Genomic DNA, 26413 nt, shown 5'->3' with positions numbered 1-26413 from the left:
AACAGAGATTAAAACACGCCCTAATGAAGCACTGGTTTCCAGTGTAAGGAAGCAAACATATTGCAGCACTTCAAAGTTATATCCCACTAGAACCAGCCAATGTGTGCCCAGAAACACAAGGGTGGGGTGAAGTGATGAATGTGCCCTTTCAGCAGAAAATGGGGTAATCTTCACAGAATAGCTTAGCATTTAAGACTTCTAGTGGTTTTCCCAATTTAAACCCATCTGGACTAGCCAAAAATGTAAATGATCCCCCGCATCTCGTTGGGTAATGTGTAAATACTAAATATTCATTCATGTTCTACTATTAATTTTAGGCATGTTCATTACTTAGTGCCACAACACAGAACATCTGCTTTTCTTTTTAAAAAAATTCAACCTTTATATGCATTTTAATGTCCCACCTCTAATGGTATTCCTTGGTGGAAGAGGAGGCGTGTAGGATGAGAAAGTGGGGGTGAGAGGCGTTTCTAGGCGGCGGGCCTGAGGGGATGGCACCGAATAAATATCCTGCCTCTGGTCCTGCGGTGCTTGGCTCCCCCTCTTTGAGAACGTCCCCATGTCTTGCGAGCCTCCACACGGTGAGGGATAGCAGCTGTAAGGTCGTAGAGATCTCTCCTTTTTAACAGGGCCCAACTGGAAAAAAGGCAATATGATATATTGAATATTACAAAATGATCTCACTATCAATTAATATAAAATGTTCATATTATGGGGAGAACTGGATATAAGATACCGTTGTAGTTCGGATCAATAATGCCATTTTTAGGTGTTAACATTAGCTATCAATCAACCAACCATGACATTTATATAGCAATCAAAATTCAAAAGCAACAAAGCTCTTGAGAAAAGGGGATGAAAAACACAGTCTACTCATCAAAAGAGACTATTTTATACGTTTTCTCAAAAGAAAAGTAACTGGTCATCTTGGCATAAGTGATCTGGTATCTTGTTCCATAGCTTGAAGCCACATTTAATAATCCCAGCCTCTTACTTGCTGGATTTAGGAGTATCTATAGTTGTTTTCCATTTGAGTATAATGCCATTTACGAATTGTGCAGAGTAATTCAAATTTCTGGATCTTGGAGAGAAGTGGTTCTTAACCTGTAGTCTTTAGACCCCTGATGGTCCGCGACTATTCATAAAATTAAATATTTGCATTTACATAGTGCTTACTACCACTGATGAGTCATCAGGATTCTATAACTTGAAAGCATACACTGCTTGTGACCACACAAATTTCATCACTCTTGACATGTTAAATGATGTCATAGATTATATCACTCATTAGATTATATGTGAAGTCTTAAGCAGTGCATGATGGGGATGCAAGTTTGTTATTTTACTGAACTATAACTAACTGACATATTTCAGTGTTTTTTTTTTTTTTTTAACATTAGCTCTTGTCTGATTTCAAACCTAAGTATAATGTCACTTTAACCTTTCGTGTAGAGAGAGTGAGTGAGTGTGTGTGTAATCCAGAATAAAGATAAATGTTTACTAGTACTTCTCAATGTTAAATACATTTTGTGTTAGGGTTGGTATTGATGTCGATGTACACAATGATACATGTATGTATAGAAACAATATCGAATCACTGTTGTCAAAATACCCCAATATGTGATCTCCTTTCCATCAACCCAGAGTCAGAAATATGTGGTCAGGCAGGCCCTGCAATCTAGGCCTGAGGCTGATTGGCAGATCACAGGTGGGGTAGCATGCTATGAGCGGGAAAACTGCACGAACAGGAAAAACCCTGATTAGTCTCACAGATAGTCAGCAACACCACAATGGTCCGAGGAGATTGGTCCCAATACAACGCACATGGCCGTTGTGGGACGCGTTCCCAAAGCACCTTAAAGTTAGATGCCACATGAAGTTAGGAACACGCAGAAAATCTGGACACAGCCCACACAGCACATGCAGTGATCACACACTTGCCATGCCGGACAGCTGGACACATTACCAACAGGCCCTCATGTGTCCACGCAAGGTCAAAACACACCTGTAAGAAGCTGGCTCTGTATATGATATTGCCACTAGGTGGTAATACCGTGCACAGAGTTCAGGGGTTCCTCAAAAGTGTACAGGGCTCAATGTAAACCCCAAAGCGCTCTATTAGGAGCAGTGTGGGCAAACAGCCTTAGGCCTAAAACAGAGGAGTCTAAGACATTTATTGTACAACAGTGATAAAAAATGGACACATGACTCAAGAAGGAGATCCAGGCCAATTTTAGAAAGATATACTTTGTATTTTATTTTAAGACCAAGGTCTTTGTAATAAGGTAAGTACATTTTTAATTAAAAATACTTTTCACTTTGAAAAGTCGACACTTAGAAACTTTTCAACACTTTCCAATGTTATCCTATGGTGAGAACGAGATCACGGTTAAACAGGTAAGTACTGCACTTACAATTCCAGTCTTCGGAACCAAAAGTCAGCAAATGCCAGGGGTCAGGTGAGGATCAAAATTGCACCACCAGCAGCACATTGGTGGCCGGGTGCTGAGGTCAAAATTCGAGTTCAGCCCAATGCTTAACAATGGAGGCGGGGGTTGCCTGGAGCCACACTGCTTGCAGGTAAGTAGATCGGTTGCAGGGGCCAAGCTTTGGGGATTAGGTTAAGCACGGGACCACAAAGCAGCACTAAACATACACCACCAGCAACACAGGGGTGGCCGGGTGCAATTTTGACATCATGCACCCAATGGGGATTCTTCTTTCAGCAAAGAGGCTGCAGGCATGGAACTTGAGGTTGCAGGAGGAAGACCAACGACAGCAGAGGTAAGAGATTTAGGGGGTCATAGCGGCACCATCTGTTCAGCTCACCAAGGCCCAGGGGCTTCCGAGGCAGGGGTGACTTTTGACTTTGGAGTCTTCTTACTGCAGCTGGCTGCGGTCGGAGTGAGCCTCTGGATTCACACCACAGGCACCATCGTGGAGGGCAGGAATGGTCAGCCAACACTAGACATGAGGTCAGGATCACCATGGAGAATTCTCTGCACAGGTGAGCCACTCAGGCCGTGGGCGTCGGGTGCAATGTGGGCAGGAGACATGGATCCTCTTGGATCCAGAGTCCATGGAGTAGGTTTCTTCGGGACAGGTCCACTGTCCACAGAAGATTGGAGTCAGTCTTCTCTGCAGGGTCATCTTCTTCCTTCTAAGTCATCGCAGATCTAGTTTCTAGGTCTGGGGGAGCCACCTAAATACTAAATTTAGGAGGTGTTTTAGTGGAGTAGCAGGTAGGGCCAATAGGCACCTTACCTGGGGTGACTACACCCCCTATTATGTCAGCCTCCTATGGGAGGGGGGCATAGACCTAAGCCTGGTTGGGTTGGAGGGGTCTCCCCATCTTCAAGATGATAGGGACTGAAAGTTATGCTTTAACTTGTCTCCCCCACCTTAGGGGTGGGGGTGACAGAGGTGGGCTCACCCCTATTCTTTTGAATTTTTACAGCTGGTTTTCCCACCCAAAGTGGGAGAGTAAACCAGGGGCTGCCATCTGTTGCTAGCAGCAGGGGCTGGGGGTCGCATCACAAAGGCAGGAGGCCTTTGAAGCTTTCCTCTTTAGCTCCTGGGGGAGGAGGTGTGACACCTCTTCCCAGGATGTGCATTGTTTCTGGTCCTAGAGAGCAGGGTCTCTGTACTAAGGGGTCCAAAAAAATGTCTGGTGGTGGCTGGCTGCCTAAAGCGGGTCAGAGACCACACCAGGGTTGGTAGACTGTTAGGGGGCACCTCTGAGGTGGCCTCCGAGTACATGGTACAATAAATCCTACACTGGCATCAGTGTTGATTTATTAAAAGGGGTAGTTTGGTACCTGGGGTTGTAAGGGGTAGGTTGGTACCTGGGGTAGTAAGGGGTAGTTTGGTACCTGTGCTCAGTGAAGCCATCATGGTGCTGTGGAACTCGAGTTGTTCAGTTTCCAGCCCATGTACTCTCAATGGCTTCACTGGCACTTACAATATCTAGGAATGGACCCTAATATTGTGAGGGCATATATGCCCCTGCAGATATGCCCTCATCTGTGGTGTAGTACACCCTGCATTAGACCTGTGAGGCCTGTCAGAGGGGTGACTTACCTATGCCTTCAGGCAGTACAGGTTGGCATGGCACCCAGGCAGGGTGCCTTGTCGACTTTGTCATTTTTCTCCCTCACAGGGGCATGCAAGCTGCAAGGGCAGTGGCATGGTCCCAGTGAGGGGGTTATCAGGGGACTCTCTTCAGCTCCTAGGCCCTAGGTACACAGGGTACAATTTACAAGGGACTTACAAAGGGTAGAAGCATAAATTGGGTATTTGTTTTTAGGGAAGAAGCACTGGCACAGGGTAGCCTGGTTGGCAGGGACTATGTGCACTACATTTGAAACCAGATCAAAACCAATCAAAAAGTAGGGGGCTAACCATGCAAAAGAGACACTATCTCACACCACCTGCATTTATCTTCAGGTGGGAGTCATTCATGACTCCATACCTAGGCCTATATTCCTCGCCCTAAACAGAATCTATGAACTGTTTTATGATGCTTCAAGAAATGTATTAAAAGATGCTCAAATTTATTGTACTTTGAGTCAGTAATCAGACCAGTTTCTGTGTGCTGTATGCCCGGCCGCAGTGTTTAATTAAACCAATTGTTCCTGTTTTGCCAACTACTCGTCTTTGTTTTTTCAAGGTAAATTCATGTTGAGCATCATTAGCTTCTGCTCAAGCATTTCTTCAAAAGAGAACAGCACTCGTGGCAATGACTTACATCCTCATTGTGCTGACAGGCTTTACAACACATGAAAAAACATTAAAAAGAGCATTTTGTTTCTCGTGGTCAGAGTTTTTCATTTGCCTGAAATCTTTGGCCAAAATAGTTAGGCCCTCTTTTATATCCTCTTAAAGCTTAATGGAGGTAGTTTTTATCCTGAGAATCAGATGCATTATGCAATCTGCAGTTATTGTATCTTGATTTAGGAGTACTAGGCAAATTCCTAAAATTCTTTCCTATATCATTTCAATAAAGTCTTCTTGTCTGGAACTCTGTTTAACATTCGAGCTTATTCAAGGTGAGGTCTAACAGCCCAGTCGCTGCCTACAACCAGAATGCTCTTAATGGGGGCTATTGCTTAATTTATATATATATTTCTGAAAATTGTGGTGTATCTAGGAGTGAGTTATAAGGAGACAGAAATAATATTTCCTGCTCCCCCCATATCACCATCATTTATATGCGTGCTTTACTACCAAAAGACTTCCAAGCTCAAGCATAGTATTTAGCATCTCATTAAAAGTGATTGTCAAGTGTTTACAGAAAGACAAAAGATCTTTAGGGAGCTAGTCGCAGAGGTAAACTTACATGTGAGTAAATCTACAAGTGTAATTTTACTCTTACACTTTTAAGCAACTTTACTGCTTTTAGCTATTCAGCATTTTCGAGTGTGAAGTTACTCAAAAGTGTAAACATGAAGTTACTAAAAGTAATGAAAAGAAAACATTATAATTAACTTAGTTTATTTTTTTTAAGTTGCATTCATTGTTAAATTGAAAAAGGTTACTAAAACATTTTTATGGAACCATTCTGTTTAATGAGAGATCTACAAGACCGACACAGCTATTGTGCCTACAACCCTGGGCCTGCAGCAGTATAACAACATGTAAATTACACTGCTTGTATGCCTACAACCCAGAAGGCCGGCAGCGGTCAGAAATCTCGAAAGACAAATAGAAACAACAACAAGCATTTGCAATGCAATAGGTCTCGCATTTATAAGAGTTTGAGCTATTGGCATTGTAAAATTACAATGCCTTTTATTTAGGTTTTGGTTTTAAAACAAATAAAAGGCATTGTCATTTACAATGTCAGTAGCATAAACTCGCATAAAAGCAGTGTGTGGAGTGCAGCAGTGTGTGGCGTGCAGCAGTGTGCGGCGTGCAGCAGTGTGCGGTGTGCAGCAGTGTGCGGCACGCAGCAGTGTGCGGCACGCAGCAGTGTGAGGCGTGCAGCAGTGTGTGGCGTCCAGCAGTGTGCGGCGTGCAGCAGTGTGCGGCATGCAGCAGTGTGCGGCGTGCAGCAGTGTTTCGTGTAGCAGTGTGAGGCATGCAGCACTGTGTGGCGTGCAGCGGCGTGCAGCAGTGTGCGGCGTGCAGCAGCATGCAGCAGTGTGCAGCATGCAGCAGTGTCGTACAGCATGCAGCAGTGAGTAATGCAGCAGTGTGCAGCAGTGTGTGGCGTGCAGCAGTGTGCGGCGTGCAGCAGTGTGCAGCATGCAGCAGTGTCGTACAGCATGCAGCAGTGAGTAATGCAGCAGTGTGCAGCAGTGTGCGGCGTGCAGCAGTGTGCGGCGTGCAGCAGTGTGTGCCGTGCAGCAGTGTTTCGTGTAGCATTGTGCGGCGTGCAGCAGTGTGTGGCGTGCAGCGGCGTGCACCAGTGTGTGGCGTGCAGCAGTGTGTGGCATGCAGCAGTGTGTGGCGTGCAGCAGTGTGCGGCGTGCAGCAGTGTGCGGCGTGCAGCAGTGTGTGGCGTGCAGCAGTGTGTGGCGTGCAGCAGTGTGAGGCGTGCAGCAGTGTGAGGCGTGCAGCAGTGTGCGGCGTGCAGCAGTGTGTGGCGTGCAGCAGTGTGTGGCGTGCAGCAGTGTGAGGCGTGCAGCAGTGTGAGGCGTGCAGCAGTGTGACGCGTGCAGCAGTGTGAGGCGTGCAGCAGTGTGAGGCGTGCAGCAGTGTGAGGCGTGCAGCAGTGTTTCGTGTAGCAGTGTGCGGCGTGCAGCAGTGTGCGGCGTGCAGCAGTGTGTAATGCAGCAGTGTGTAATGCAGCAGTGTGTAATGCAGCAGTGTGTAATGCAGCAGTGTGTGGCGTGCGGTAGTGTGCGGCGTGCAGCAGTGTGCGGCGTGCAGCAGTGTGCGGCATGCAGCAGTGTGCGGCATGCAGACGTGAGTCCCTTGCTCACTTTGCCACTGGATTCAAGCAAGCCTGGCTGAAGACGGCTGAAATGCCAGAAACCGGTCCTAGGAAGCTTGTTTACGGTCCAGGGAAGGCATGGCTTGGCAGTTCGGGCTGGACTGTTGCAATGAGGCACAGGGTCAGACTGATTTGCATATGGCCATGTCTGAACTGGGGTGGCAGAGTGGGCTAAAGAACGGTGATGAATCAAGCCCAGATCTGTTGACTGGGTGGGAGTGTTTGATTGGTTCTGATGCTCCGTCCATCACCACCCCCTTTTGTACCGCTTTGTTCGCCATAAGTTGGCAGGGTATGCTCAGACGTGAGTCCCTTGCTCACTTTGCCACTGGATTCAAGCAAGCCTGGCTGAAGACGGCTGAAATGCCAGAAACCGGTCCTAGGAAGCTTGTTTCCGGTCCAGGGAAGGCATGGCTTGGCAGTTCGGGCTGGACTGTTCCCATGAGGCACAGGGTCAGACTGATTTGCATATGGCCATGTCTGAACTGGGGTGGCAGAGTGGGCTAAAGAACGGTGATGGATCAAGCCCAGATCTGTTGACTGGGTGTGAGTGTTTGATTGGTTCTGATGCTCCGTCCATCACCACCCCCTTTTGTACCGCTTTGTTCGCCATAAGTTGGCAGGGTATGCTCAGACGTGAGTCCCTTGCTCACTTTGCCACTGGATTCAAGCAAGCCTGGCTGAAGACGGCTGAAATGCCAGAAACCGGTTCTAGGAAGCTTGTTTCCGGTCCAGGGAAGGCATGGCTTGGCAGTTCGGGCTGGACTGTTCCCATGAGGCACAGGGTCAGACTGATTTGCATATGGCCATGTTTGAACTGGGGTGGCAGAGTGGGCTAAAGAACGGTGATGGATCAAGCCCAGATCTGTTGACTGGGTGTGAGTGTTTGATTGGTTCTGATGCTCCGTCCATCACCACCCCCTTTTGTACCGCTTTGTTCGCCATAAGTTGGTAGGGTATGCTCAGACGTGAGTCCCTTGCTCACTTTGCCACTGGATTCAAGCAAGCCTGGCTGAAGACGGCTGAAATGCCAGAAACCGGTCCTAGGAAGCTTGTTTCCGGTCCAAGGAAGGCATGGCTTGGCAGTTCGGGCTGGACTGTTCCCATGAGGCACAGGGTCAGACTGATTTGCATATGGCCATGTCTGAACTGGGGTGGCAGAGTGGGCTAAAGAACGGTGATGGATCAAGCCCAGATCTATTGACTGGGTGTGAGTGTTTGATTGGTTCTGATGCTCCGTCCATCACCACCCCCTTTTGTACCGCTTTGTTCGCCATAAGTTGGCAGGGTATGCTCAGACGTGAGTCCCTTGCTCACTTTGCCACTGGATTCAAGCAAGCCTGGCTGAAGACGGCTGAAATGCCAGAAACCGGTCCTAGGAAGCTTGTTTCCGGTCCAGGGAAAGCATGGCTTGGCAGTTCGGGCTGGACTGTTCCCATGAGGCACAGGGTCAGACTGATTTGCATATGGCCATGTCTGAACTGGGGTGGCAGAGTGGGCTAAAGAACGGTGATGGATCAAGCCCAGATCTGTTGACTGGGTGTGAGTGTTTGATTGGTTCTGATGCTCCGTCCATCACCACCCCCTTTTGTACCGCTTTGTTCGCCATAAGTTGGCAGGGTATGCTCAGACGTGAGTCCCTTGCTCACTTTGCCACTGGATTCAAGCAAGCCTGGCTGAAGACGGCTGAAATGCCAGAAACCGGTCCTAGGAAGCTTGTTTCCGGTCCAGGGAAGGCATGGCTTGGCAGTTCGGGCTGGACTGTTCCCATGAGGCACAGGGTCAGACTGATTTGCATATGGCCATGTCTGAACTGGGGTGGCAGAGTGGGCCAAAGAACGGTGATGGATCAAGCCCAGATCTGTTGACTGGGTGTGAGTGTTTGATTGGTTCTGATGCTCCGTCCATCACCACCCCCTTTTGTACCGCTTTGTTTGCCATAAGTTGGCAGGGTATGCTCAGACGTGAGTCCCTTGCTCACTTTGCCACTGGATTCAAGCAAGCCTGGCTGAAGACGGCTGAAATGCCAGAAACCGGTCCTAGGAAGCTTGTTTCCGGTCCAGGGAAGGCATGGCTTGGCAGTTCGGGCTGGACTGTTCCCATGAGGCACAGGGTCAGACTGATTTGCATATGGCCATGTCTGAACTGGGGTGGCAGAGTGGGCTAAACAACGGTGATGGATCAAGCCTAGATCTGTTGACTGGGTGTGAGTGTTTGATTGGTTCTGATGCTCCGTCCATCACCACCCCCTTTTGTACAATGCAACAGTGTGTGGCGTGCAGCAGTGTGTGGTGTGGTTTGTAAACAACAAGAAAAGCGGACATCTAAAGAAGGGTGGGAGGGAACGAGCATATGGGGTGTGAGTTATAACGAAAGTTAATTGTTGTAAGAGGGGATGCAGGAAGTGAGGCCGAGCGTGCGCTGACGAAAGCAGTCTGCTGCTTTCAAGTCCGATGCCAGATGCCAGCTTCGCGCTTGAATGCCTCACATGCACTGGCCATAAACCGCATTCCTAAGGTCTTGTGCCCCTTACTAAATCTCTCTGAATGCGTGAGGTGGCGCACGCACAGGAAGTAGCTGGTGGCAAATGGAATGCGCGTGGTTGTGCGCGTAACCGCCACCCGATCCGCCTGGGAAGCCTTTGGGAGCATTTTCTGAAGCCCCTACATAAGTCTCGCTGTGCGATCGCTTACGCGATAGCCAGGCGAGACCTAAAAAGGACAAAAGAACAGCAGACCCCAAGGGCGCAGGAAAAGAACAACAAGGAACCCCTGAGATACCAGTAGGAGAGCACCTTATATGTCGATTCTGCTCCAGCTGTGTTATGCGCTGTGTGTGAGGCCCTGTAATATATGTCCTCCCATTCTTTCTTCGAGAGCACCTGACCCAGCTCCTCCTCCCATCGTCGCTGTCCCTTCAAGCGATCCCCTCCCGCGTGCTTTGTCAGCATCGCATAGAGCTTTGAAATAAGATGCTTATCATCCCTCTTACAAACTATCCACTTCTTAAAGGTCTTTGGCTTTTGCGACATTGCTTCTCTGGACGCGGGCTCAGTGACCCAATGGTGCATTTGAAGGTAATGGAACTTGTCCAATTGTGGGAGTTCGTGATCTAATTTCAGACGGTCAAAAGGAATCAAGCCATCTAGGTCGAATAACGAACCGACTCGCTTACAGTCTTGCTCTAGCCATCTGTCGAAGACCGCCGAGTCGCACCCCGGGGGAAAGTCAGGGTTCCCGGTGATCGGGGTCATCGGGGAGGGGAAAGACGTCAGGCCCTTGGTGGTGTTCACTCTGCCCCAGATTTTCATAGTGTGGGATGTCACTGGTGAGGAATACAAGCCCCACGCCCTGTGCTTGCGGGGGAGCCACACCTGCAACCGTCAGGTCCATAAACAACCAGTGTTTATCTGACAGGGGGTGGTTCCACTCCAGTATGTACCGTAGGAGCGTCACGTGCAGGTAGCTGTGAATTAAGGGAAGTCCCACCCCTCCCTCTCTTCTATGCCGCGCTAGTTGAGCAGTGGTTAATCCCGCCCCATACAAATTTGTTAATCGCTATCTGCAGCGAGCGGATGACCTTTGGGGGCGGGGCCACTGGAATAGTCAGAAAAATGTATAAGATACGAGGCAAAACCGTAATTTTGGCTGCTGCCACCTTTCCGAACCAGGCAAGGCACAGTCTACACCAGTTACTCCGGGCCTGTGAAGTTTCTGTCAGCAGAGCCGAGTAGTTCAATGCCAGGGTTTTAGGAATTGTGGGGGCTAGTGCGATGCCCAGGTACATTATGAACTGCTCTGCCCATGTTGGGGGGTGAGCTCTTTTCAGTTTTTCTTTTCGGTCAGGGGCCACTGAGAGATTCAAAATTTGGGATTTACTGAGATTCACTTTGATGCCCGACACCTCTCCAAAGCGTTCCAGCTCCGCGAGCAGGGCTGGCAAGGACATTTGCTGGTGTGTTAGTGAAAGGATCACATCATTAGCGTACAGACTGACAGTATGTATATCCGCCCCGATCAGAGGGTTGTCACAAATTATTTGTGCGAGGGGCTCCATATAGATCGCAAAAAGGTGTGGTGACAGGGAGCAGCCTGCCGGGTGCCTCTCGCTATAGGGAACCTGTTCAATTACACCCCATTGACCCTGACGAAGGCTCTTGGAGCCAGTTGATAGAGCCCTCTCCGAAGCCAAAATGTTGCATTGTATCGAATAGATATGACCACCTCACTCGGCCGAACGCCTTTCCGGCATCGATGGAGAGGAACACTGCCTCTTTGCCCGATCTGTGTATAACATCGATGAGGTGTAGCAGCCTTTTGGTGTTGTCTCCCCCTTGCCGGAAGGGTATAAAGCCCAAAGGTCTGGGTCTATCAGTCCCGCCATCAGCGGGTTCAGCCATGCCACCAGAATCCCTGCAAATATTTTAGCATTAGTATTCAGTAATGAGATAGGGCGGTAAGAGACACACTCTGTCGGGTCTTTCGTTGGTTTTATTATTACCGAAATCGAGGCTTCCAGCATCGAGTCGGTCAGCGACCCGTCTCCCCGAAGGGATTAAATTCTTCCGTCAATGAAGGTGTGAGTTACGGGCAGAACAGTTTATAGAATTGCTTCGTAAACCCATCTGGGCCCGGGGCCTTTGATCCTTTGAGGTGCGCAATGGCTGCAATCACCTCTTCAATGTGGATTGGTCGCTCCAGTTGTTTCGCAGTGGCCTCTGGCATTCTGGTGACATGTACGTCCCCCAGGTACGGGAAGGAGGGTGTCAGGGATACATCCTCCTCCGCATACATGATCTGGTAGAAGTCTTGGAACTCCCCCGCTATATATCTGTCTGCCTGCACTACGTCCCTGGAGGTGGCCTTTATTGCCCGGATAGAGGTTGTCAGGGTTTTGGCTCTAAGCCTCTGCGCTAACATTTTCCCGCACTTGTCGCTGCTCAGAAAAAATTTGTGCCAGAGCCTCATTAGTGTATATTCTGCCCTTTCCAGGTCCAGACGTGCCAGCAACAACCTCTTCTTCTCTAGTTCCCTCCAAACTCTAGGCGCCCCAGTTCTCTTATGTATAGCTTCCAATTTTCTTACTTCCTGTTCTATGCTCTGCCTTTTCTCCCACCGCAGCTTGTTTTCTCCCGCTGAGATTGCGATGCATTCTCCTCTGACCACTAATTTCAATGCTTCCCATACTGAGGCCAAGGACGTTTCCCCAGTGTCGTTGATTTGCAAATAGTCTAGGATTCGGGCATGTATTGCCTCCGTAACAGGCTTGGATTGCAAGAGGCTATCCTGTAAGCGCCAACTCGCCTGATGTGAGTATTGCGAGTTTCTGTGCAGTGTAACCATGATCAGAGCATGGTCTGACAGAGAGTAGGGTTCGATGGTGGGGTCAGAGAGGCTCGGAGCCAGTTTAGGCAAAGCCAGGAAATGGTCAATGCGTGCCTATGTTTTGTGTGCGGTCGAGTAGTATGTATAGTCTCTGGTGTCTGGATGATGAATACGCCAGACATCCAGAAAGCCATGCTCCGAGAGCCAGCATTTACCATCTGACCATTAGCAAGTTAAGATCTCCACCCACCAGAATCTCTGCGTCTGCAGACACTAATGTCTCCCTCAGAGCTTTGCGCAGGAACTGTTCCTGTTGTGTATTCGGAGTGTATATGCTAGCTAGCGTGAGTTGTGATGCCACCCACTGGATTCTGACAGCTAGTAATCGCCCCTTAAGCTCGGCAATAGTAGAGAGGAGTTTGCCACTGAATTTTGCTCTAAACAAAATAGCAACCCCATAAATCTTCTAGGACGTGTTGGAGGACTACACTTGAAGGGGAAGCGCAGGAGCGCATGCGGTGTACATCCCGTTGTAGGAGGTGAGTTTCTTGTAAAAGGGAGATGTCCCCCTGAGAATTCTCCGGGAGGGACAATATCGCTGCACGCTTCACCGGGTGGTTAAGACCCCGGACATTGAGGCTAACAATTTTTAGAGTTTTGCCTAACATTTATCTGCACAAAAAGGGGAGGTGCTTAGCCTTATCTATATCAAGCATTGCCGTTGTTCTATACACCCTGTAGGATCCACTGTCCCATTTGCGAGTCCCGACTACCATGCATTGTTGATGAGGAGAGGATATAAAAGGAGAACACGAACAAACCCAAACCCAAAAAGGAACAACAAACTTTATTTTCATCATAAAATAAACAAACAGTCTTATCTCGAGTGGTGACATTAGTTCGTCAATGTGAGAAGACTCTAGAAAAGGGGGGGCCAATCGGCCCCCACGCAGGCATGGCGGGGCCCGGCCCCTCCCATATCCTGTCCCCTTCGTGGTGGCTGTGCCCGCCCCCCCCCCCTTGCTCCGGAAGTAGTTGTGTGCTTCCGGGCAGGGGGGGGGGGCCGGGCCGCGATCACGAAGGGGTTAAGAGCCTGGGGGGGCGCGGGAGGCGGCCTCTTTGTGCCCGCGCTCCCCAGGCTCGCTCCTCGCCCCACCGTGGGGCTCTTGAGGGGGGTGGCCGGTAGTCCCAGACCATGCGGGGGGTGCGCACTCCATCTGCCTCACGAGGGTGAGAGCACTCGCATCAACCTCGGCCTCTCGGAGAAGAGCTGACCATTCGAAGGGAGTCCCCCGGCGCCATCCATTCTTGTAAAGAATGGTGCCCTGAGCAGACGAGTCAAGGGGAGATGGGTCGTTCCGGAGAAGCGGACAGTGCGTTGATCACAGCTTTACGTTCCTTTGCGATTGTGTCTGAATCAGGTTTAAGGCTAATGGAGGGCTCACCAACCCGCTGCCAGCGAGATTCTTTGGTGTTCAAGTTCTGTAAGTGTCCGATTTTCTTGCCTTGAGATAAATCTGTTGCGATGCCCAACACCTCCTGCGCTTCTTTCAGGGATTTTATCAGCCATAGCTTGCCCTCGTATCTGAAGATGATGTGGAAAGGGTGACCCCACAAGTACGATATCCCCTTCTCCCTGCGGTGCGCAGTGACGCTCTGGAATTCCCTCCTTTTGAAGAGCGTGGTCAGGGCGAGATCCCGAAAAAAGGAGATTGTGTGGTCTCTAAATTGAACCGGGTGGGCCTTCCTTTCTAGATGGATTATAGATTCTTTCACTTGGAAATCGTGGAGGAACACCAGGATATCAGGCGGAGGGGCTTTTTAGCTTTTGGGCAGCCCCACGCAGTGCACTCTAGCGATCGGTATTTCCGCCGGGCATTCGTCACTTAGCACCAATTTGAAAAGGGTCTGAACATATTTGTGTATATCCTCTCCTTCTGCATGAGATGGCGCTCCACGGATACGCACGTTATTTCTGCGCAAGCGGTTTTCTAAGTCTTCTGCTGCTGCTTGCAGCTCGATATGTTGTTCCCGAAGTCTCAGGATTTCCTGCTGCATCATCTCCAGCTCTTCATTTTTTTTGTTTAAATATCTTTATTAGGTTTTTTTTTTTCCAAAATTTTTCCCCATTTGCTCATGGTACACATCATAACAGTTCTTCAGAAAACAAAGATTAAATAAGAGCAATGTTTCCAAATATACATTGCATTTTTGCGTCAATATTGTTGCGAGTAAACCACTCAGATTGTCGTGCGAATGACAAGTGTTGAAAAACAATCTTCAGTGGCCAGTACACCAGGCCGACGAGGGACTTGTGCCAGAGGGAAATAGGAAGGATAAAAGCAGATACCCCAACAAATTAAACCTTTTCTAGATAAACTATAAACAACAATTAAAAGGCTGCCTTCTAAAGACCGTTCTGAAAATCATTGCACTATAGAGTATGAGACTTTTAAATGCAGGAGGTATGGCAGGATAGGGCACTGGGGCGGAGGTCGGACGCATGACAGTGCCATGGACCCGCTCCAGGTGCGTAGGTACCGGGACATAATAAAAAAAAAAAGGGGGGGGGGCAGAGGATTACGCTGCGCCAGGCCCATGCCACTAAATGCATCCAGTGAGAGGTGAGTGAATGAAGGTCTCCATGTGTCCGTCTCCCTCCCCCCAGGACCGTCGGTATGTGTCTTATGGGACAACTGCCTAGGTGTGGTGGCCCTCCCCAGTATTCACAGTGTTGAAAGCTGTCAGTAGGGCGTCCCATTGTAGTGCTATGGGATATTTACGGAGCCCCGCCGTCTCTTCCCTATGAAGTGCTGTGCTTTCTGCCTGCGCCCATATCTGAAGTGAGTGCGTCCATCTCCAGCTCTTCATCCCTGGTGGTTTCTCGCTATTCCAAGGATGCAACCCGATCTCCTACCTCATCAAGATCCTTCCTAACCTCCTTCAGGTCCACTGAGAGTCGAGTTTGCATTGTAAGAAGGTCTTCTCGGAGTGAGGTGAAGATCACAGTCATAAACGCTTTGGTCGCAGGGGTGTCAGAAGCCTTCAACCCTTCTATTGAGTCTTCATCTCCTGCCATCATGCTCACCGTGGTGGATGCTACTGGTTGCTTCAACAACATATCCTTGACTGATCTATCCTTTTTTGCTTGTGGCGCGGCCATTGTCTCTCTAGCCGTAGCTGTATTTGTGGGGCCTGCTGCCGGGTTGCTGTAGGACTTGGGGTGACACTCCCACCCGATAGCCCCTCGAGTGCGTCTTCTTGTTGCTGGGGACTGTCCACTGGCTCGCCACCGGCCTGTGAAGAAGGCGGTAGGGCTATAGGCAATTGCTGCTATTCAGGTGAACTGCTGCGGGCAGAGGGCTCCTCCCTGTTCTGCCCGCTTCTCAGACTCGCCACGAACTGGGTCTGGACACTCCGCGCCACGTGAAAGGGCTAGGCCACAGTCTGCTGGCTTGGGCCCGCACCGTGCACCGAGAGCCGAGGGTGCCTGTTTTAGAAACTTGAGAGGTGCAACATCCCGGGTCCACGTGTTCCACCCTAGGGGAAGGTTCGCCCCTGCCCCCTTATGGCCAGTAGCCCTGTTGATGTGCACCTCCGTCCCACGCTTCTCTCTGGGCACACCGGGGGTAATCCTGTCACAGCTACCCAGCAGGGGATGGTGCCTAATTCAGGGGCATCTTAGTGGCCGCACCCCCACGGCGGATCTCTGGTAGGCGCTTACCCCAGTAATGCGAATCATCTGTGCAGAGCTGTGTGGGGCTAAGATGGCTGCACCCCTCCACCAGCTCTAGGCCCTTCGCCAGAGACAAAGTTCACATGGGCTGGTAGGGCACTAGAATCAGTCCATGTACCCTGGTTAATCACCGCAGAGGGGGGGCATAGGACGGCCCATCTCCTCACTGGCGTAACGAAAATTGAGGAGGCCTCCCTGCACGGTACGAAGAGGGACCCCCTCCAGGCTCAATCAGGAGCTCTCTGGCCAGAGTGCAGTGCCAAGGGGGCCCCCTGGAGCTTGGGGGCCCCCTGCACCGCGGGGCCTGCAGGGGCCAGTGTTACGCCCCTGCATCTCCTTGCCGCTCACCTCTCCAGTGGGGGAACAGCCTACAGGGCCTCGGGCAGGACGCGCCACCATTCCGCTGCGGCGCCGCACTCACCTTGGCACACGCTTCCCGTGCCAGGCACGGTCCCTCCGCAGTGCCTGGTCTCACCGCACTGTCCCGATCTTTTCTTACATCAGATCCACGCAGGCAGGCTCCAGTTGCTTCGCTTCTGGCGGACCACCGCACCGCTTCAATGCGACTTCCGGCTCAGTCTCTGGGTCTTGCACTACACGTGGGCCTCTCCCGGTCCAGCGCCACCGCAATCAATATCAGCTCCTCGGGCCCACGCCACCGCCCCTACAGCTGGGCGTCATTTATGGTCCGCTGCAGGGCCCTCTCACTATCTCCTACGGGTCCTTGCCACTCTTCCCACTATCTTGGGCGTGGATCGAAGCACTCGCTCCTCCTCAGCAGGGCCCAGCCTCTCGCTCGCAGCTCATCCGCCCTCCGCTCTTCGCTGCCGCTGATCTCGCCCCCGGGCTACGTCGCTCCTTCCAGGTTTGCCAGGGTGGACCACCGCACCATCGGCGTAGTTTCCCTTGCAAGAGGGTCGGCCCCGGGCTGTAAATACGATGCTGAGTATCGATGACGCCGGAGAGACTCTAAGGCATGTCTCACACGGCCGCCATCTTGGCCATGTACCCTAAAACATTTTTAAATGAAGGAATATTTATAATTTTGTTTTTACATTAAAATACATTTATATATATTTTTTTTAAGTTTCATTCAATTCCCTTATTTTAACCTTATGTTCTACAGGGTTTAATTTTCAGTCCCTACCTTCATTATTTTCTATGGGAGGGTGTTGCGGTAGCTGTGAGTGGCCATGGATGGTGCTAGAGTAAATTTAAACAGTTTTTGCTCCTTTTTGGCTGTAGTAACTATAAGAGTGCAGTTTGTGACTAGCAACGGTCCTGGCCTTTTGTGGGTTGGTGATTGTCCCTCCTTAAAACCCTTTCTTGCCCTTCCTTAAACCCTCTCTAGTCCTGCCAGAACCCCTCCCCTTTAATTATATGTAGTGCCCTTTTTCAGGCCACTCCTCTGCCCCTCCCACATTTGCTACTAAAATATGTACCTATGCGAGAGGAGATCTTTGCAGCAGGGGTGGAGATCCCCGCACATGAAAGACAGGAGAGGCGAATGTGTAGACTTCCGCACATAAGTTAGTGAATAGCATTCTGTTGTAGGTTTAGTAGTACTATTGCACTGCAACTAAACATACCACAAAATGCAGCTGGTAAATTAGCCACTCAGAAGGCAAAGGTCAGCAGAAAAATTCTCAATAACGTAGCTAATCTGTGGAGAAAGCTTCCTACCCCTGCTTTCAAGTTTAGTATTCTGGGTTGAGAATCTAGAATGTTATCTTTAGACCGTGAGTCTTTTGCTGGTTGACACATTTGCACCCTATTTCTTTTAAATAATCCATTGCTGAACTTTAGATAGCCTTGTAGGCCAGCATCAGTGTAGAAACGTCCTCACCTGGGTAATATATTGTGGGAGAGGAACGTCTTTTACTACTATAGCTATGGTATTTTAGAAAACCTGCAGTTTGGGAATATTGGTTTTGGAACTTATTATCGAGGGGGCATTGCGGTAATCCATCTTGGACCCTACTATTGCCCAGGCAAGGGTAGCTTTGTGTTTCTGCTCAAGGAGGGGTCTGTATTGTGTGAGCAATTGGTGACAGTAACTGGTATATGATTCTACTGTGTTAATATGATTGCCCAGAGCTAATGTTTTGTCAAGAAGTACCTCCAAAGAGTGTGACTTTTTCTTTGGGGGAGGGAAGATAGATTCCCGTTAAAACTGGAGAAGAACTTCTACTCATTACCTGTGGCTATCACTCTTTTGCCATGGGGCTCTGTTGACAAGGGTTATAGTTGAAGTGGGTTGGTGCCTGTAGGGGAGTGGCCTTTTATAAATCATACTACTCACCTCTGCTTGTTTCAATTGCTGCTCTGTTTTTTGCTTTTTTTAATCACTCATATCCTTCCTCTGGAGGGTGGCCGTATCTGCTCTGCATTTTTTCAGCTAGGATGTATTTCATATTTTTATAGAGTAACTTATCCCATAAACATTCCACATAATTAATGACTAGAAGTGATCAGTAAATCGTATCCTGTTTCTTTGATTGGCTTCACCACCTTCACAACTGTTACTTTGCCCTCAATCAAAAATATAGCTTCCCATTCCATGTAATTACTTAACAATGTGGTGCACTCTGCAATCTGTTTTGTAATTTCATCATTTGGTCTCATGATTTTCTGATTTCATGTCCCAAGATGTTCCATTCTTTTAAAAGCTAGATAACTGTGATGATTTGTTTAGGCAGATGGTTTGCTAAGTCTGATTCTCAATCATACCTTGCCTCTTCGGGATTGTCAATTTGACTGAAATCACCCATGGCTATGGTTAGCGTCTACTCCTGTAGGAATCATGATCTGCCTCTAGTGTGTATTATCTCTGGGAACGAGGCTTATTGTAAATTGGTATAACCTAACATCCTGATTTAGTCTATTATTATGTGACTGGGAAGCTCTGACTAGGTATAGTGTTCCAAATTCTACTTAGAGGGCAGCAAGAGGCATCTGAACAAGAGAGACATTGATTGTCCAGATTAATATTATGAATGAAAGTTAGAAAAAGAAACTTCTATCTAGAACTTTATTGGAATAATACAACAGTGTTATAACGAAAGGAGCGACCCAGCGAATGGAGTTGCATTTTAAGCGAAATTGAGCACAAGTGTGCATTGGGTGAAAAACAACATGCAGTAAAGGACATCAGAGTAACTTGTTAGCTGGAATTCACGAGCTTTCCAATTTTGTTACACTACTATTCTGCCATTAATGCCATTCAGATGTATTGTGTTTAGAGCATAAGTAAGTGAGTAAGTAAGGGCTTATAAAGCGCACAAATGCCGAGGCGTCTTGGTGCTGGAGAAAGCAAGAATGATATAGAAGTCAGGAGGTGCTTGATCGCTATTGGGAAAGGGAAAAGCAAGGTTTTAACCTAGCTCCTAAACTGGGATCTGAACGATAAAAGCTTAATATTGAGTGGAAGAAGTTCATTTCAGAGATGGGATGCCAAGAAAGAGCGACATCTGCCATCCCATCTGGTCTTCTCAACTCTAGGGACATGCACCAGGGCTTTATTGGCTGATCTTAGCATCCTGCGGGGGGATGCCATTGGAATAATTTATGGTAATCATTGCCTCCCACCCCAAAAGGGCTTTATGAACCTAGCACAGCACCTAAAACTCAGTTCGCTGCTTAACTGGAAGCCAGTGCAGATTTTTGATGGCGCCGGAAATGGGACTATTTTGGAATGTTTAGCAGTGTACGGGCAGCCACATTCTGCAGGGATTTAAGTTTCAACAGCTAGCGTTTGTAAACGCCTAGGTACAAGGCGTTACAATAGTCTAAACGGGAGAGAATAAGAGCCACCACAACTGTTTTCCTCAGCTCCGTGAGTAAAAAAAGTTAGGATTTTACGAAGCTTTTTTAAAACAAAGTAGCAGGCTGATGTCAGCTGATTGATCTGCCCTGAGAAATTGAGCTGAACATCACATATAAAATCAAGGTTTCTCACTTTGGCAGCAGAGACAGGACAGACTCCTGCCACTGCTGGCCACCATATTTGGGTCTAGATAGAAGGACCATTTCCAAATTCCATGACCTCGATCTTGTCCGTGTTTAATATTAAGTACTTCTTATGCATTCATTTCCTGATGTGGCCAAGACAGCTATGGAATCTGTCCACCACCGAGTCTGCCTTTGATGAAATAGAGATAATAATTTGATTATCGTCAGCATACGATACTAGCGAGAAACCGTGGTCCCTGATTTTTTTGGCCAATGGGGTCACATAAATGTTGAACAGCATATTTATATTCATTAATAACTTTGGAATCAATGCTAACAAATGTTTCGACTCACACTTAACTGTTGGTGTATGCAATATGAAAACAAATCTTCACTGACAGGCACAGGGGCTAATTGTCTGTGACACTCTCACAAATCAAGCTGTGCTGACATTTGCACGTTCACGGTTTCTATAATGTGAACACAGGTGGCCGGCTAAGCTAGCTGTTCCATGTTGCACTATGTGTCTACAGGATCACCAATGTGCCCCCAATAGGGGAGCCTTTTTGGATAGGGTCGACAACATAAATCTGACATGGAGTAACTGGAAGAAGACTTCGTACACTGGGCTGAAAAAGCACTGGAGACCTTGTAGCAGTACTCACATACGTATGTAGACACATACATTTACACTCAGCGTGTCATATGACTAAGTGCTGGGTTTAAGGCAATATTTCTCTGAATGGCATACGTCTAACTGGAATTCTAAATGCCTGCATTGCCCAGCATTATATGCTTGCTTTGTCCATCCCTATGACTGTTCAAAACATCACCATCAATCCACCTCAAAAATTTATATTGGTTCCTGGAGAGCCAAGCATAAAATGGTTTGAGGGGAAAGAATATTTTTGAAATTACATTGACATGATTAATGAGGATAAAAAATGAGTTATGAAAGGAAATCGAAAATGCGTTTACATTTCATTCAGTCCTGAATGGTTATGTATTTAGAAACAATTACCTAAATAAGGAGCTGCTGGAGACAAACATAGTTGATAGATTGCTGGCTGATCTGGGGGGTCATTTTTCACCTAAAGTATGCATAAGCTTTACTCATTATAAATATGTTCATCATAAGCAAGGAATGTTTAAATCAATTGATGACAACATCGATGCTTTGTGGATGTTAGATGTGGACAGAAAAAGCTACACATAGTGCTTTGGCCATAACAGCAGAGATCAAGTTTTGGTGATTGATCCAGGTGAAGCGATTGTGAAGTTAATGTTAAACAGGTATCCCAAAGTTTTCAATAGAGGATGTTGATAAAGGAGGATGCTGTTCTCATGATGAATCATATAAGAAGCATTCCAATTGGATTAACTAAAGAAGTCACAAGGGAAATAAAGAAACTTAGAGAGGCTGTCATAATAGAACCTGATGAAGCCTCCAAGTGGGTTTCCCCACTGGTGATTGCAAGGTGGGCGAACAAATCAAATCAGTTTATGTGTAGATCTCCATTATTTGAATAACAACATAATCTTCAACAGTTTCGTGTTACCAGAATTAGTAAATGCTGACTATCATGAAGGGCGGCTTTTGGTTTTCTACGTTATACCTTTCTGCCGCATATCATCAAGTGTAATTGCAGAAGGACTGTCATATGTATCCAACCTTCGTTACTCCTTTTCAAAATAATTGTATGCTGTTTGGCATAGTGTCTGTGGCTGTAGTATTTCAATGCCTACTAGGTGAATCCAAAAAAGAAATGTTTTTTCAAGAGGACAGTACGATGAATAATATTAGGATAAGCTGAATCAAGTTTAGAGTATTTTGAGCAGACACTGCAAGATAGTTGTGTTTTATAAATGCAAGTTGGCTGTCAACAACGTCCTGCTACCAAGGATGAACCCAAGTCATTTCTTGGTCTAGCATAACTCTATGCAAAGGATGTTTCACATTTTACATGTAAAACCTTTCAATTAGGATAACTGCATAAGAACAATGTTAAGTTTGTATGGAATGCAAAGTGTCAAGGTAGTTTGCAGCAAATTTAGAAGGACATTGTCAACGTCCTACATGGGTTTGACCCTGAATCAGACAGTTTCATTACTACAGATGCAAACAATAAAGGGATTGGTGCTGTATTATCACAATATGCCAGAAACTGTAATGTACATCTCCCCTTAGCTTCATTTTCTCTATGTCCTAAAGAGGAGAAATATTCTGTAATTGAGCGTGAAGCATTGGGCTAAAGAACATTTTATAGCATTTGTGAGGGCAAAGCTTTTGCAGTGCATTGCAATCACAGATGTTTGGTTACAATATTGATCATGGAAGGAATCACAAATGTTTCTGAAATAATTGCAGTAATGTTTGTCAAGACACAGGATTTTGTTTAAAGAATATTTGTGTTGCAGAAAAAAAATGTTATAGTAGATTTGCTTACCAGAATGCCTACAGTGAAATGTTAGGGTGTGATTTGAATGAGTGGGTGTGATTTAAAGGAGTGTCAAGTTGCTTTGATAAATGATTATGGGTTGCTACTGATTAACCCGGAAGATTGGAAGACTGAGTGCGAGGGTGACAAACTCTTGAATGTTCATAAGGAACACATTTTGGGATATTGACCTAAGAGAGAGATTTGGCAATAGAAGTACAACCATTTTGGTAGGTTAGAAGAGAGTAGCCATTGGTGGATAATCTTATTTTGAGGAAGGTAAATTTGTTCTCCCAAAATCCTTAAAGGACAGGATCATGAAGCAGTGGCAAGAAGGCCTTTAAGTTAATGCTAAGACCAAACAAGGCATTAAGAGTCTTTATTGCTGTCTGACTGTAGACAGTGACATGGAGCCTATGTTAAGGGATTTCAGTGAGTGTGTGTCACCAGAGGAAACATTGAAAACTTTGAGACCCCCAAGGTGTACAAGTCGAGAACCCAGTGAGTAGTGGGAAAGGGTACCTATAGATATGTTATCTGTTATAAGTATTGTTGGGAGAATTCATAAGAATACTGTGTTGGAATTCTTCGGTGATGCTTTTCTTGAGGAACCGTTACTATCTGTTCTTCTAGTGACAATAGGGTACAGTTTAGGTCTGGTAAGGCAATGGAGCTGTTTTAGCACAGTGAGAGTAGTTGATGGAACAAAATCATTGTACAATGAAAATGATAATGGCATTATTGAACGCTTTAGCAGAGTGATTAAAGGTGTAATACAATTAGCTTTGAGCAGTGGATGTGAATGGTAGGCCTGGGCAGAGTTTGAAGTGTCAAAAAACCCTGCCTCACTTCGCGGACTTCCACAAGCGGAGGAGTAAGGTAAGACGCGCTGCCTGCGCTGATTTTGAGCGCCGGGTGTTTGTCCCACATTGTACAATCAGCAAGAACTGCACCACATGCAGCACAGCACAAGACAGCACAGCTTATTTCTGCTGCAAGAGTAGATGTTTCACTCGAGAGGCAGCTTCCTCAACGCGAGCAGCAGGTTTATCAACACGAGCCGTAGTGACCTGCCAATACAACCTGCATTGAGGAAACTCGCTGGGAGGTGGTCTAGTGTTGGATTTTCCTCACTCGCACTTGCCAACCTAACGTTGGCAAGCCGCGAGTGAACCAAAACTCCACTATGTGCCGCTACGCTGAGTTTTCTGGAACGCCACACTCTACAGGAGTTCAGAGTGGGAAAAACTCAGCGAGTGGAGCAGAGTTCACCACCCAGACCTACTGAATAAAAATGGAAGGTTAAGAAAATAATTTGAGCATATGGGACAAATGTGTGTGAGGCTACTACTTTAGCTCCATTTGTAGTGCTAAACATTTGCTTGAAATTGAGAAAGTGAAAAGGAAATGATCAGAAAAACTTCGGCAGCGTACCAGTTTTATTTTGATTGAAAGAGGGGCACTAGGGAAGTATAAGTTATGGTTGGTCAGTCGGTATGTCTAAGATAACCAAATAAGGTAACAACAGGTCTGACATTGGATATTTTGAGCCCAGGAGTGTTGTACAGGTGTTGCGAAATTCTGTTAGGTTGTCAGACAGTAAATGGTGGTATTTGAGGAGCTAGAGGTCTATACTGGTACAGGCTGTATAGCTCACAAATAAATGGATTATAGTTGGGTGGAGGGTTTGCGTAGTTAGAAGGAACATAGCTTTATGTAGAGTGGTTCTGTTGAGACTGATTTGGAAGGTGCTCCAGAATGCAGGGGGAATTAACCTGGAGAGTAATCAAACTTTTGGTGAGACACGTGAACGCTTAGGCAAAGGTGAGAAAGGTGTGGATATGGTAGCGGACAACCGTGAGGTTATTCCACAACAAACTATGAAGTGGTAAAGTGATGACAATAAAAGGAAGGTTTCTTGAATGAAATTGGTTGAAAGGCTTTGATTGTGAATGATTGATGTATCATACATGGTACATGGTGATGCTGTTTAACCATTTCTGTGTTGCAGTGCCTTTTTAGGAACAGTTCTATTCTGTAAATAGTTTTTAGGGTTCAGTTTTTAGTTCTTTTTTTTTTTCTTTTCTAAAGTAGGAAGATGCGTCGTGTTGTGGGTTATCTGGTAAATGCTACAACACAGCCCTTCCAAAATAATGTTGGCAGGATTTCGAATACTTCTGCTGGCTTTGGTAAGTCATTCTAGTTGGTTTTGACACAAAGTCTAATGGAAATGGATCTAAACCCAGAGTAGTATCTTACACTTTTCTCTTCTAATATTCTTGTTGTGAATGCTCCTCCTTTTTCAAAATGCTCCTAGCACTGAATACTAGTAAAACCAGATTTCTTACTCACTTGTGTTTACCTTACAGAGCTTGGAAACTGTTTGACCTCTCCTGAGATTTGAAGCCATCTAATCAGTCTGAATTCTGCTCCAGTTGCTTCATTAGTACTTCCAAATGGTAATTTTAATTATGCCGGAGTAATTACGCATTATTTTAGTGATGGGAAATTGTCTAAATTATGTGATTACACCAGTTTGAGTAATTAAGAGTATTTTAGGGGCAAACATCCTACTGCAGGAGCAGAGAAACAATCTAAGAGAGAGTAAGCGGCTGCTGACCACCGCTGTTCGAGTAATTACACTTGAGAATTATGCCAGTTATGCCCACCCCTATTCATTAACTTACATGGGCACCCTTATTGCTTGTTGTTCATGTCTAACAGTAGGGGAATGCGTATCTCTGCTTTTTCAATGCTCTTTGCACGATGTTGTGATTGAACTTCTCAGTTAGTCTCACTGAGCTGGCATTCCTCCTCCTATGGTTCCATAATCACCTGGATCTCAGAGTCCTCTATAGGCCAACCATCTGCCCCAAATCTTGTCCCATTTCTTTTGGCATCCCTACAATGATACACCACTTTTTCAGCTATGCAGCACCAGTATAAATCCTCTTTCCATTCAGTGACCCCTGGTGATTGGGCTGCCCCCCATTTCCGTGCTATGTTCCTTTTGGCTACCATTGCAACCAAATTAATTAATTCAGCTCCTAACCGTTTTGTAGGAAACAGGAGTTCAGTGGATTTGCCATCAAGCCAGTTTCCAACCTTCTGATGCCATTGTTGTGGATATAATGCATTGTGTATATGTGTTTAGGTGTTTACAATTTATGGTCAGCCCTACTCCATTATGGCTTTATAGGCCTGTGCAATTAACCCTCTATCTTTTCTTCAAAGGTTTTCAGAATGTGGGTGTATTCTACTGCCCTGCTTTAGTAAATAGGAAGTTTTTCCTGACTTCAGCTTTTGATGCCCTTCCTGATCTCAGTCCGAGGCTTTGAGTGGTTATTGCTGTCAACATCACTTAATAAAAAACAGCAAGCAGGAGAGCCCAAGTCAATTAGTTCTACTACATCTCTGTCCAAGACTGTAGCCTTAGAATTCTCCAGGCACCTCAGTTTTTGGCACACACCATGGATTCTCGCTCTCCCAGCCTGCCCAAAATTCAGTTTTGTAACACTGACTCTGTTTCACCTCTTTCCTCAGCTGTTGAGACTGCTTCTCTCCTCAGCTTCTGCTATATGCAAATAGAGTGGGTCCTGTGTAAATACCTACTGTGTTGTATGGCCTCTAATCAGTGGCGGGTCCTCCATGGGGGCGTCGCCCCACTGCTTTCTCGCAGTGCGAGAAGCAGAAACGTAAAATGGTAAAACTTCCATTTTATGGTGCTGCTCCTCGCACTGCGAGAGAGCAGAAGTGCCTGGTTGTGGGCCGGCGGGTGGGCGGTCCCGCTCGAGGGCAGGGGGGGAGTGGCTAGCCCAATGCTTTGGGCCCTGACGGCTTTGGTCGGCCTGGGGCCGGCCAAAGTAGTCATACGCACTCTCCCTTTTCTCTATGCAGGCTGAATATGTTCACTTCCATCATCTTAAGGGATCTGACCAAAGGTTGCATGTAGATGTTGAGTAAGTGGGGGAGAGAGAGGACCCCTCGGGCACATCACAGCTCACCTTAACCTCTTTTGAGGAATAAG

At 47.0% G+C, this 26413-nt stretch overlaps 1 protein-coding gene across 1 annotated transcript in view; it reads right to left on the bottom strand.

Annotated features, from left to right (window-relative positions):
* Positions 1-26413, bottom strand: part of LOC146812057 (arf-GAP with SH3 domain, ANK repeat and PH domain-containing protein 1-like) — a 1117518-nt gene that overhangs the window by 185316 nt on the left and 905789 nt on the right. Inside the window, exon 23 of the mRNA XM_085619062.1 lies at positions 405-636. Coding sequence (XP_085475188.1) covers positions 405-636 — 232 coding nt within the window. The remainder of the gene's footprint in view (positions 1-404; positions 637-26413) is intronic.

This window comes from Triturus cristatus, chromosome 7 (genome assembly GCF_964204655.1).
Source record: "Triturus cristatus chromosome 7, aTriCri1.1, whole genome shotgun sequence".
NCBI lineage: Eukaryota > Metazoa > Chordata > Amphibia > Caudata > Salamandridae > Triturus > Triturus cristatus.
The sequence above is the reverse complement of the archived record's forward strand: the minus strand, read 5'-3'. Positions and strand labels throughout refer to the sequence as shown.